Here is an 11,057-nt window from a genome sequence, read left to right as displayed (position 1 = left end):
GAAGCCGCTATTTTGTGTTCAATCAACCGCTAGTTTGTACTACCATGGTACTACGCACTCATACTCATTGGTCAAACTGCAGCCCCATCAGCCCAGGATTATTTCACCACTAACAAGAAAACGGCAGAGACTTTTTTTCTAAGAGAGGACACTCTGAAAACATTGCAACGAATCTGCAGGACAGAGGTAAGTTTTGCTTTCCCACGTTCTTTCTTACTCCGTGAGATATAGGATTACTCTCAGAAGTTAGCCTTGCATGTGTAGTAATGTGACAAATCAAACCAACCATGATGGAACACCTTTTTGTTGATGTCATATATACATGTAGTGGCATTATGTACCCACACTCTCATTGCATTGGACGATCTCGTGAATTCTATATAATGGTATTTTAGGGGGAGGGGAAAGTAACCATCGATGTAGAAATATATCTCAATCAATCAATCAATCAATCAATCAATCAATCAATCAGTCTATTTCCACAGAATCAAAATCACAATCAAAATCAAATCAAAGGCAATGTAAATTGGAAAATAAGAAACAAAAAGTTGTTTGATAAGATTAATTCTTCTTCTTCCAAGTAAAGTGCAGACTTCATAGTGTGAAGTGTAACGCACTGTGAGGTTGGTGCGCCCGCTGTCCAAGTTTGAGCGCGGGCAAACAAAATAAAAACTCATGTGCAAATATGGTGTACTGTTGTGCAATTTAAGAAAAGTAGAGAATCTGCCAGCTAGATCTTCCCTTCCTTAATGCCGCCTTGAATGCATTGAGTGTTGTAATTAAATGAATAGCAAGCTGGGACATTCATGAAACTGTGGGCGGACCATAAAGAACCAAAGCTTGTACTGTTATGGTTCCCTGAGCAAGCGTAATTATTTTGATGTCTTGTGGAAGATATGTTCCTGAAAGGCTGGTATTCAAAACGGCTCAATGCACAAGCTACTAGCAATGAAAGCAGTTAGCTGGGCAACCTAACAAATACAAACAAAACAAACGTCAGCAATGTAGGAAAGAAAACATTTATTTTATGTGCAATGACGACAGGGTCAAACTATGTTCAGACAGGCTGTATAGGGTGCGTTCGTGTAGCGTCTACCCCGCGGTGCTCACTCTGGTGAGCCCCTGACAAGAGCTAAACGAACGATCACTCACCGTTCTCGTCGTGATGTCATGTACCCGGGGCCTGCCCCCCAAGTGACCCGCCCCCCCCCCCCCCAAGTGACCCACCCCACATGCAAGCCACTGGGGGCTGACCCGGATGAGCCCCTGGAATGACGTCAAAGTATTCGAATGCACCGGGTGGGGGGGGGGGGGGGGGGGGGGGGAAAGACCGGGTCGACCCAGGTAAGCTAAACGAACGCACCCATTGGCAGGTATGACCAACAGGTACGACCGTGTTCTGGCACATATTGAGCTGTGGTGGATTTTACATAATGGAATCAAAGGTCCACAACGTTTTGTTTGTCTCAAGGGGATTCTAAAAAGAGGATTCTTTAGAAAGGGGAGTATAGAACAACAATTATAATATAGCAATCACCACACTCTGCATTGCAAGTGTTTGTACTTAATAAGGACCATGGGCAGTGTGTGCTTACTTTTTTTCTTCTTTCAAAAATACGGTATGTGTGCCTTTTTTAAGATGTTTAAATCTTGGTCTTTAGTTAATTTAAAGTAAGTTTTTTTATGAAATGTAAACTTAGCAGTTGTGTAACATGCCACGAACTTCTTTGCTGTGAGGGTCATTTTCGTTTTGCAAAGTTCACTTTCATTAGAACATTTTCAATTCTATGAAAATATTTTGAAGGGGCACTATAAGGTCATGAGGCAACAGAGGCCATGCTATCCGTGATCTTTGTGTAATTCCAGGCTTTCAATTGGTGTAGATATTGCACGCGGATCTTGCCTTTTGGGTGGTTTTACTTCTTTTCTTTTGCCGATAAGCCTCATCATAATAAAATAATAGCAATGGAAATTTATAAAGCGCCCATCAATATAAACATGCTCCTAAGCGCTGAACGATTAAAAGAAAGCCTATTCAAATCCATACAGTTATAAAACCCTAAATAAAAATTACAGCCGATACTTAAGAACTGATGGGTTGGTTTCTGTCTTACGTTTTAACACAAAGGCTGACTCTCTTTAAACAACAAAAGTAAACAACTGTAACTAAACAATTCATTGAATTGTACCACTCTGCCTGCCTGTCTTGATTCATGGTATACATGCGATGATTGAATACCCCAAGACCAATTTTTTTATTTTTTTATTAATGGGCTTAAACTATTAATACGAATTTGCTACTAACTGTCGTAGTGCTTTTCAATGGGGATTTTGATTACTAAATCGATTTAAAAAAGGGAATCCTCATACAAAAATCAGAGAAATTTTTGACCCCATGAAGTGTGTGTCTGGGTAGACGCTCACTTCATTCGCTTGGTACGCTCGGATGAGCTCTGTCGACGTATCCACATGTGCCCTGGATCGGCCCCTGAGTGACCTAAAAAATATCATTATCGTGGCCATATTGTTATTCAATCAATAACCTGAGCACATGATGCAAAATTCTATTTTAAAAAAATGGTCGAGATAGGGCTTGATGGTTTCGAAGGGTTAGTGTTTCGAACATGGGCATGCACGTGGTCAAGACATTCATCATGCAGTTTAATGTCTCGAGTAAAGCCCGGTTCATACTTCCTGCGAATGCGATATTTCACAACGGAATAAGTTGCATCAGTTGTTCAACTCCTGTAGAACATTTGGAGCGAACGTGGCTGTGACGTCAAATTTCGTGTCGCATTCGCATTCCCAGGAACCGGGCTTAAACAAAAAATCGAATGTATTGCGAAAGTAATTATTCTTCTCGCGTGGTTATAATCCAAATAATGATCTTAACACTAACATGTTTTTATTTGTTAGGTTTTGTTGTCAGTGTCAGAATTATTTTGGTTGAAGAAGCATGACAGACAACGAGTCAGTCAACAAGGTTAAACTTCGCCGCTCCTGTAAACCGTTACTCAGCATTGATGACGTCAAGGTTCTACTCCAAAGACTCTTTGGTCTTCGAGCCTCCGAGATCCAGGAATTTCCAAGTTACTACGACAGGATTTACTACGTCAAGACGGATCCCAACCAGGGGATAGGCGAGCAAAATGAGTTCAGCTTTAAAGTTTTGAATTCGGAATTTACCGCAGAGGGCGCTGTTGAAACTCAGACGGACATCTTAGATTTTTTGCAGAGCACGTTTCCCGAGTTGAAATGCCAGGCTCCACTTCTGAACAAAAACAATAGTCTTCTCAGCTATGAACCGATTAAAACTAAACTAGAAAGTGGTAATGATTTGTTATTATTTAATTTAGTTTATGTTTGACCCCACTTCCATAATGACTTTGGTACCAGTGTTGCAGGAGAATGTGTGCCCCCACCCCTCGAATTTCTGTCCACCATACGACGAACTGTAGTTTACCATGTGGCTTACAATGTACATCTTCTTCGGGTAGTGCCCTCTTTTGAATCATCCCCGGCCCATGTTAATTTCCCAAATATGGGGACACGGAATCTCCGGGGGCGAATTTCCCTAGACTCAGTTGCACTTTGTGCACGTTGATGAATTATATAAACACAAATAATAAGGGAATCAATGTGGTGAAGAGGTTTTCAACTAGTGGTTTATTCCGAACGAGGCCTGGTTCTTGATAATTTTACCGGTCAAAAAACATCAACACTTTTTGGTCAAAAAGTAAAATAAATGCAAAAATTATATTGTTCAATGATTTCTTTCAACTCCAGCTATGAAATGCCAAATCGGGTAAACAACTCCTTATACGGGAATGATGTGCGCGTCGCGCGTATCGCGTGATGTGGCACAACAGTGTCCCGCCCGTCGCTCTCGACCAATAGGAATGAAGAAACTGTCTTAATAAGAACAGGTGCAAGCTCGCGTGTCACGCCCATGTTTCAACACTTTTTACTGGTCATAAACAAAGGTTTATACACACCCACGTGACGCGCTCTCCACAAATAGGAATAGCGAAACTGTCTGAGGTATTTATGAATATAAATTTAACAGATTTGGAAGTTTTTGCAATGTTTTGATAATGTTGTATTTTCTGATCTGCAGTAGAGGAAGTTTGTAGGCTGACCACCGTGACTGCTGTGCGTCTGTTTAGTTTCTTACCCGGAAAGCCCCTGCTGAAACTGGCTCCACTACCGCCACCATTCTTCCAGAAAGTCGGTAAACATCTTGGAAATCTACAAAATGCGCTACAAGTACGATTGCTTAATTTGGGTTTGGGATCTTCATTAACAAGAAATAGTTAAATTTAATGCGCACATTACTGAGATTAAAGGCAGTGGACACTATTGGTAATTACTCAAAATAATTATTAGCATAAAACCTTACTTGGTGACGAGTAATGGGGAGAGGTTGATGGTATAAAACATTGTGAGAAACGGCTCCCTCTGAAGTGGAATAGTTTTAGAAGAAGTAATTTTTCATGAGTTTGATTTCGAGACCTCAGATTTTGAACTTGAGGTCTCGAAATCAACCATCTAAACGCACACAACTTCGTGTGACAATGGTGTTTTTTTTCTTTCATTATTATCTCGCAAGTTCGATGACCGATTAAGCTCAAATTTTCACAGGTTTGTATATTTTATGCATATGTTGAGACACACCAACTGTGAAGGCTAGATTTTGACAATGACAAATACATGTAGTGTCCATTGCCTTTATGGACTTACCCCTGGTAAGTCTGCTGCCACATACTATTGGGTGCACCCTGGTGGTAGTAGACCGAACTGAATACACAGTCCACTCTCTTTGCAACGAGATCGATGGGACTGACGAATATATATACCTCTTGAGGAACGTAGTTTGTGTTAAAGGCAGTTGACACTATTGGTAATTGTCAAAGACCAGTCTTCTCACTCTTGGTGTATCTCATCATATATGCATAAAATAACAAACCTGTGAAAAATTGAGCTCGATTGGTCATCGAAGTTGGGAGATACTAATGAAAGAAAAATAACCATTGTCACACAAAGTTGCTTTCAGATGCTTGATTTCGAGACCTCAAATTCTAAATCTGAGGTCTCGAAATCAAGTTTGTGGAAAATACTTCTTTCTCGAAAACTACGTCACTTCGGAGGGAGCCGTTTCTTACAGTGTTTTGTACTATCAACCTCTCCCCATTACCAAGTGAGGTTTTATGCTAATAATTTGTTTGCGTAATTACCAATAGTGTCCACTGCCTTTAATAATATTATTAGAGAGATAAAATATCTTTACGACGATGGTTGACTGTGTATTCAGTTTAATTGTGATTTTTTTTGTTTGCTTTCAGATGCTTGATTTCGAGACCTCAAATTCTAAATCTGAGGTCTCGAAATACGCCAAGTTTAATTGTGATTTTTTTTTAAGGATACCTCAAGAAAATTTTGTGACTGACAGTTGTGCGTCAGTATACCGGTGTCAGATGCAATTGTTTCCGCCACGCAAAACTGTCCTCTCCGGACACTTTTGCATATACAATCGTGTCCGGGTCTATGCAAAAACCGTCCGGCGGCAGGTACATGACTGTAATGTATGTGCGCGCGTATAAGCGAGCGTGCATGCACTGAACATACGTAGCCTATATGCAGCATGAATACTACAGCGAATACCCAACGGCCGAACCTTTCCAATGTTAATAGCTTGTAAAAAAAAAGGCGAATGTGTTCCGTCGTCCAAGGTCGTTTATTTACTGCAAGGACGGTTTTGCACGGGGCGGACACAACTGCATATGCAAATGTGTCCGGGCGGACACAATTGCATTATGCAGCATGAAGCGTCTGGGCAGACACGATTGCATAATGCAAAACCGTCCGTCGGACATTATTGCATATGCAGTAATGTCCTCAGGATAGTATTGCATAAAGGACATAATTGCATGCGACACCGGTCCGTGTAGGGTTCTTTTAATTTTACAACACAGTGCAATGTTGTATTTGGGGTTGCATATAGTCTAAACTTCTGGTATCTGGGGCAGGGGGGCCCCTGATATATTTGTTGTTGCTTCTTTCGGACACAGGCCTAAAGAAACTATTGGAAAGTAAATATGATAATAGTGCATAGTCAGTGGAAAAACAGTGCAGGTTTTTTTAAAGAATGTTATTTTGTCTTTTCTGTCAAACCCCCCCCCCCCCCCCAGAAGTATCCATACGATGTACGGGAGGATAGTGATAATATTTGGTGTCTGGACAAAGTTCCCCATCTTAAGCATTACTTATGGGTGATTAATGATGCCAAGAAGCTGAGAATTGTTGAAGACGTTATTTCAGAGTACGAGAGGAAAGTCATTCCAGTGCGAGGCGAATTTCGAAGAGGTAATCTTTTGTTTTGTCGTTGAGAACTGAAGTGTTATTCTCTCCCGATAGTGACTATTATATAACACCCAAGCAGATCATTGCCATTTGATTGGAGGATTGTCCGTCACGTGATAGTAAATAAAATTACCATTGCACGCTGAGGACGCTGAGTCACTCACCGTGATTTTTCGTTCCATCCGAAAGTACCATCTGAATAGAACATTCTATCTTTCAACTCATGAACATATTCGCACCATTGCACTCATAAACATTCATTATGTGTATACAATGTACCGTGGAAGTGTCGTGGCCGAGCGGTTAAGATCACCGAATTCAAACTCTGGTGTTTCTGATCAGCAGAGTGTGGGTTCGAATCCCCAGCCGTGACACTTGTGTCCTTAAGCAAGACACTTGACCATTGCTTCGTCCTTCGGATGGGACGTAAAGCCGTTGGTCCCATGTGTTGTGTAACGCATGTAAAAGAACCCAGTGCACTTATCGAAAAGAGAAGGGGTTCGCCCCGGTGTTCCTGGCTGTGGCTGCTTAATGCGCCGTAGCACCTTGTAAACCCTTATAAGGTGCTAACTAATTGGGTCTCAAAATTCATCACTGCAATAACATATCTTTCTGAAACTGTGTATATACTCAGCGCCTTAAGTACCTTGTTTGGTAGATTCGTGCCCTATATAAGACTTCGATATTATTATTATTACCATTAAATCGTTGCGGTATACCACTGCTAACACAAACTGTCTCTAGCCACCGAGGTTTGTCGTGGATAAGACATCTGCTCTTGTAGCAATGTAACGGCCGTGGGTTCTAATCCCATCCGAGTGATTTGCCTGTGGGATTTTTCACAAAACTCGGGAAAGAACTGAGTAGGGAGTGCTTATATAATAATACACATCATTCTGTGTAAAAAAAACACGAATTATATTATTTATCCCCAATGGGCTTCAATTACAACGGACAACATTAATAGGTTTATTTCGGGGCTACAACTTGTAGAGCTACATAATAGGGCTATAGGCTATCTTGGGGCCGCACAGACGTTCAACACAAACGTTTGAATAAAGTTCCGTAAAACATGTGGGCGCGATATACGCCTCTCTTTAAACAATATAGATGCATGAGGTACGTCACAATGCTAACTCAAAACGAGGCGATGGGCGCAGCCACTGCAAGTGACGGGGGACGTGCGCCCATAGCCTCATTTTGGGTAAGAATTATGACGTGATGTATAAATATTAAGAGAGGCGTATACACAAACGTCGTGCCCTTTCGGCATGCGAGTTGAATCGAGCAAAACAAACATCTCAGTTGGGTAATGCTCTTTTGGAATGCGCTTCATGCGCAAAAGCTTCTGATGATAAGATAAAACGATTTGATTTCGACGGGGAAAAATACTGGACCGTGTATCCGTCCGTCATCCTCCTTTGAGATAACAAAGGGACCAATTTCACGGAGTTCCAAAGTATAAAAAGTATATTATGCACCACAAAATTAAGGGGGCTTATGCTTAAAATACAATTTTACATGTACGAAATGCCACTGGTATCTTGCTTAGTTTTACCAAGCAGAAAAAGGTTTAGATTATATTATTTCTAAGAAATTTGACCCATTAGGTGGTTGATACTAAAATGCGTTATTACCGATTGTGTTGCCAGGTGTGGTGCACCAGGATTGCAACCACAGCAATATACTAGCGGTGCCATCGCTTGAAGTAAACGCCAAAAAGAGTCAAACACCCAGGGATTACAACGTTAGCGGCATCATCGATTTCGACTTCACTGCCACCTCGTTCCTCGTGTACGAGATTGCAATCCCAATGATGTATCTGATGTTCTGTAGCGACGAACCCCTGGAAGCCACTGCCAACCTCCTTGCCGGCTTCGAGTCGAGAGCTCCACTCCAGGAGAAGGAGCGAGGCGTGCTGCGTGTTCTTATAGCCGGGAGGTTCATCCAGTCGCTGGTACTCGGACTGTACTTTGCCAGCCTCAATCCAGACAACTCCTACATAAGCGAGTCGCAGGTAGAGGGATGGAACCTTCTGGAACTATTTTTGAACCAGTCAGAAGACGACCAGTTAAAACTTTGGGGGAAATTCCGAAGGAACGTTTTTGTATGAACAATAACTTTCATTATAGAAACTGTGTTGGTGGCAGGAAGGTCCCTATTGTAGTCTACTTTGATGTTGATGTTTTTTTTAAAGGCAGTGGACACTATTGGTAATTACTCAAAATAATGTTTAGCATAAAACCTTTCTTGATTACGAGTAATGGGGAGAGGTTGATAGTATAAAATATTGTGAGAAACAGCTCCCTCTGAAGTGACGTAGTTTTCGAGAAAGAAGTAATTTTCCACAAATTTGATTTCGAGACCTCAAGTTTAGAATTTGAGGTCTCGAAATCAAGAAAGCACACAACTTCGTGTGACGTGGGTGTTTTTTTTTCTTTCATTATTATCTCGCAAGTTCGATGACCGATTGAGCTCAAATTTTCACAGGTTTGTTATTTTGTGCATATGTTGAGATACACCAACTGTGAAGGCTAGTCTTTGACAATTACCAATAGTGTCCACTGCCTTTAATTGACATATAAGTTGACATTAATTAGGTTACAATGTGATGGTGTTAATAACATTAACCATTATACAGGCTTGATTTTCTAATGATAGAAAATGGCCGAGTCGTTCTGACAGATGGAGCAATGATTGTGCATAGCGCCTCCTGTTGTTTTTGTGCATCGCCAAAAAAAGCAACAATGAGAGTACTGCCCCATGCACACGAAAAGGCTTGCTATTAATGACGGAACAATACAAATCCATTGTGAACACGCAAGATGGCCGCGTAAAAACATCTTGCTAACCTGTGAAATGTGTTTCTTGAGCAATTTGTTCTGCTCCATAGGCACGAAACGTTAAGTAGCTGTATGAAATTGGGCACGGTATTCAAGATCAGAGGCGTTGGGATGGATTGAACAATGAGACTTCCAAAATACAGAGGGCGATTAATGTGATGGGCGTTGCGCATTGTGCGTATTTTTTTAAACTCTTCTGTCGCTCTTTTGACTCCAACCGCCCCGGATTTTTGAAAGTACATGTTGGGGGAAATTGTTTTTACCAAATAAAGAAAATTGTAATGATGAATCATCCAAAGTGTTAGAAACAATTATCAATCTTGTCGTACTTTGTTTCTGTTTACAAGTAGGAACCATACCACTACCGATATGGACACCTTGGGCATATAAGTTCATACCTTGCTTTCTGTAAAAGAGAATGCTGTTAAAAAATACTTAGGGATAATGTTTCGTTTGTAAAAGTAGTAAGCCACAAACGCAGGGTAAACTTTTGGTGTTGTCAAGGATCAGTGCCCCCTCCTGATGTAACCCCCACATGCAAAAGTTTGGCTCTAGTAAATTGGTCATCGACGTTGCAAACAAAATAATGTAAGAAAACACCCTCGTTGCATTTAATATTGTAAGCTTTCAGGTGCCTGAGTATACATATATAAGCTGCAAGATTTTCTCAGATTCACATTAATTTGTTGTGTGTGTGTGGAAAAACCCCACATTTTTTTCTTAAATTACTTCAATGTGCCGTTTACAGTGTTTTATAGCAACTCCCCCGTGATCTTTACGGTAATGAATTTTTGGAGGAATACCAAGATATACCCTCCCAACGCATTACAGACTAATTGTAAAGGCTCTCTTCATACTGTTTTGTGTAGGTTGAAGCCATTGAGCTCAAGAGGTATCAGTGGCTAGTGCATAAAGCGCCAGCCTCTCACCACTATGGCCCCGATTCGATTCCCGGCTTTACTTAGGCCATAATTGTGAGTCAAGTTGTGCGTTGGATCTGTCCTCGATCCTACCACGAAGATTTTCTCCGGGATCTCGGTCTTTCTTCTCCCCTCCGGAGATAACTCTTGCTCCATGGCCGTGCACAGCAACAACGGTTCTATGTGGGTCGATGGAAGGTACCCGTTATACCCTCATTCCATTCGTCCGAGGAAAATCTGTCTATCCGGAGATCCTGTAACCCATTATGGGAAATTAACATGAACTTGAGAAGGGGATTCAAAAGAGGCCGCTATCAGAAGAAGTTTGAACACACCGAATAGGGGCGGGGCAGAACCTCAGGGGACAGCCTCACACCTGCTTTAGGCCATTATATTGCAAGTTGGATCTGTATGCCACGGGAATTTTTTTTCTCCGGATTCCGGTTTTTCTTCTACTCCTGAGTATCAAACCTTTGCGATCTCTGGCTGTATACTCGGGATGCAATGGGTCAATATAGCTGGCTGCCTAAGTCATGTGTATATATGCTTCAGACATGCAGCTTCTCAGCTAGCTGCAAGCTCAGAGGATGATTTAGCCTTTACATCACAGTGCCTGATTAGTTGGACTGTGAGGGAGACCTCTACTTGGAGGCTGCAGGTTCAAATCCCGATCTAGTCATTCTTTATTTCGTCAATTATTGAAAGCACTATGTGGGGAGCACGGAGGAAGAGTCCTATATAGGGCTATGTTGTGATGGAAAGTTACAGTCTCTCGCGCCCCCCCCCCCCCTTCTGAGCTCCGCCCCCTAATGAAAACATAATAATTGTGATCTAGTCAACATTCTCCTTAACTACAATGTAGATTGGGAAGAAATTGGTGGTAACTATGTCTTTGACGTGTTTACCAAAACTTTAGTTAAAAAACTCTGGCAGC

General features: G+C 41.5%; 1 protein-coding gene across 2 annotated transcripts; it reads left to right on the top strand.

The window, feature by feature from the left end:
* The first annotated feature begins 71 nt into the window (after positions 1-71).
* Positions 72-9,718, top strand: LOC139948841 (hydroxylysine kinase-like). Of its 2 annotated transcripts, none has more exons than XM_071947184.1 (5): positions 72-186; positions 2,917-3,329; positions 4,118-4,266; positions 6,192-6,363; positions 8,013-9,718. In XM_071947184.1, the coding sequence occupies exons 2-5, from the start codon at positions 2,957-2,959 to the stop codon at positions 8,471-8,473; spliced, it is 1,155 nt and encodes a 384-aa protein (XP_071803285.1). In that variant the 5' UTR covers positions 72-186; positions 2,917-2,956; the 3' UTR covers positions 8,474-9,718. The 2 variants fall into 2 exon arrangements, with proteins under 2 accessions (XP_071803285.1, XP_071803284.1); XM_071947183.1 differs by having other exon boundaries at positions 6,189-6,363.
* Positions 9,719-11,057: the final 1,339 nt, after the last annotated feature.

The sequence above is a fragment of the Asterias amurensis genome, chromosome 16 (assembly GCF_032118995.1).
Source record: "Asterias amurensis chromosome 16, ASM3211899v1".
NCBI classification, from domain to species: domain Eukaryota; kingdom Metazoa; phylum Echinodermata; class Asteroidea; order Forcipulatida; family Asteriidae; genus Asterias; species Asterias amurensis.
The sequence above is the reverse complement of the archived record's forward strand: the minus strand, read 5'-3'. Positions and strand labels throughout refer to the sequence as shown.